Below are 2,574 nucleotides of genomic sequence, written 5' to 3' on the forward strand. Positions count from 1 at the left end.
GAATACTATGTAAAAAGCCCACAAAATTTCCAAGTGTTTATCTACTAATGTAAGAAAAATAATTAGTATTAATCCTGATTTTTTCCCCCCCTCCTCTTTCATGTTTAATCAAGAATTTCATTCAAAACCTGTGTGGAAAATAATTTAAAATTTAAAAGTTCATAATCGTATTTATTCTTTTTATTATCCTAATACAAAAATTATTTAATTAATTCCCTTCCTTTTTTTATTAGTTTCATTTATTATTATAGGAAAGATATCCTCAAAATAGGAAAACTTGGATAAATTGACCAGTCTATTTGCTTATAAAGGAAGTCAGTGCGTTCCTAGGATTCCCCACATCCATCATTTTTTCCTTCTACCCAAAACCAACCAATGGCAAATCCCTTACTCGTCTCCCTCTTCCCATCTCTTCTCCTACTTACAGTCACCGCCATTGTTGCCACCACCACCCACCATCTTCCTCCTCACTCTAATCTCATCGGATCTTCATGCAATGCAACTCTCTATCCTCACCTTTGCTTCTCAACTCTCCTCTCTGCTTCACCATCCAACCCCATTAACACCCCCAAAGATGTTATCGACCTCGCCTTGAATCTCACCATAACTTCTGTTCAACACAACTTTTTCGCCGTCAAGAAACTCCTTTTCATCCACTCTCCCACTCTCACCGACCGCGAAATCACAGCACTTCACGATTGTCTTGAAATGGTGGACGAAACTCTTTACGAGCTCCACAAGTCCCAGCAAGATCTCCACGACTATCTAACCATCAAAAAATCAATTTCCGAACACGCCGATGATCTGAAGACACTACTCAGTGCAGCCATGACCAACCAACAGACCTGCCTTGATGGCTTCTCTCATGACCGTGCGGATAAAAAGGTAAGAGAGGAGCTAATCCAGGGACAGATGCACGTGCATCACATGTGCAGCAATGTTTTGGCTATGATCAAGAACTTGACGGATACGGACATGGCGAAAGAGAGTAGTAATTTGAAGAAAAGTAAAATGGTTATGGAGGAGGAGAGGGAGAGAAAATCAGGGTGGCCCCAGTGGTTATCTGCAGGAGACAGGAAGCTTCTGCAGGCGCCTATGGTGACGGCAAATGTGACAGTAGCTGCTGACGGCAGTGGGGACTTCAAGACAGTGTCGGAGGCGGTGGCGGCAGCTCCGGCGAAGAGCAAAAACAGGTATATTATAAGGATCAAAGCAGGAGTTTACATAGAAAATGTAGATGTATCCAAGAAGAAGACTAATCTCATGTTCGTGGGAGATGGAAGGACTACTACAATTATCACTGGTAGTCGAAATGTTGTTGATGGTAGCACAACTTTTCGCTCTGCAACTGTTGGTAAGTGTGTTTATTGTTTTACTCAAATATTGAAGTAAATTTAGATCAATCTAAAACTTTAGTAAATTATGATTAAAATTCTATGATAGAGACATTAATGGTACTGAAAAACTGGGACATAAGACACAGCTGGTCTTATAAGAATGGGTAAAAATATAAATTTATAATCACTCTGGATCTAAATTATTTACCCATAACAGATACTGTTCATTTTTTAAATTATTAAAATTTTAGAAAGTATGTAAATAACTTAAATGAATGTACTTATGCATGTGTATTCATATATATATATATATATATATATATCCATCAAGTATTTTTACTGTTGAAGAAATGAGAAGATAATATTAATTTTTCTGAAACATTGAATGGGTGGCATGCAGCTGTTGTCGGGGATGGGTTCCTGGCTCGGGACATAACATTTGAGAACACGGCGGGACCATCAAAGCACCAGGCCGTGGCATTGCGTGTCGGCTCAGATCTCTCCGCATTCTACAGATGCGACATGCTCGCCTACCAAGACACTCTTTACGTCCACTCACTCCGGCAATTTTACGTTCAGTGCATCGTCGCCGGCACCGTCGACTTCATTTTTGGCAACGCAGCTGCAATCTTCCAGGACTGCGACATCCACGCCCGCCGACCAAACCCCGGACAGAGAAACATGGTCACCGCACAAGGCCGAGACGACCCGAACCAGAACACCGGCATCGTAATTCAGAAATGTAGGATCGGTGCAACTTCAGATCTGAAAGCTGCAAAGACGGGCAGTTTCCCCACCTTCTTGGGACGGCCATGGAAGGAGTTTTCGAGAACTGTTATCATGCAATCTGAGATTAGTGATGTGATTGACCCGGCTGGATGGTTCGAATGGAATGGGAACTTTGCTCTTGATACGCTGTTCTATGCGGAGTATTTGAACAGTGGGCCTGGTGCAGGGACTGAAGGTAGAGTGAAATGGAAAGGGTTCAAGGTGATTAGTAATGCGAGCGAGGTAGAGGGTTTTACTGCTGAGAATTTTATTTCAGGTGGCACTTGGTTAGAGTCCACTGGTTTCCCTTTCTCTCTTGGTCTTTAATTTTAAATATCCATTGATTTTTCTAGCCTGTTTGTTGATCAACTACTAAATAATTACTGTTGCCAATAAATTTGTGAAGTCAATATGCCTTACTAGATTTATCAAAACAAATAAAGATTAAATAAATATATGACTTGTTGTA

At 40.9% G+C, this 2,574-nt stretch overlaps 1 protein-coding gene across 1 annotated transcript; it reads left to right on the forward strand.

Moving 5' to 3' along the window:
- The first annotated feature begins 321 nt into the window (after nt 1–321).
- Nucleotides 322–2,574, forward strand: LOC110810630 (pectinesterase-like). Its single transcript, XM_022036855.2, has 2 exons — nt 322–1,354; nt 1,738–2,574. Exons 1-2 carry the CDS (start codon nt 376–378, stop codon nt 2,430–2,432), a joined length of 1,674 nt encoding a protein of 557 aa, XP_021892547.1. The 5' UTR covers nt 322–375; the 3' UTR covers nt 2,433–2,574.

This window comes from Carica papaya, chromosome 7 (assembly GCF_054855325.1).
Source record: "Carica papaya isolate Zhongbai chromosome 7, ASM5485532v1, whole genome shotgun sequence".
NCBI lineage: Eukaryota > Viridiplantae > Streptophyta > Magnoliopsida > Brassicales > Caricaceae > Carica > Carica papaya.

Bases quoted from the DNA above. Each gene is read 5' to 3' on its own strand.
- LOC110810630 (XM_022036855.2), top strand. From the start codon at position 376: ATGGCAAATCCCTTACTCGTCTCCCTCTTCCCATCTCTTCTCCTACTT. The intron at 1,355-1,737 runs GTAAGTGTGTTT...GGTGGCATGCAG, and splicing joins TTTTCGCTCTGCAACTGTTG to CTGTTGTCGGGGATGGGTTC.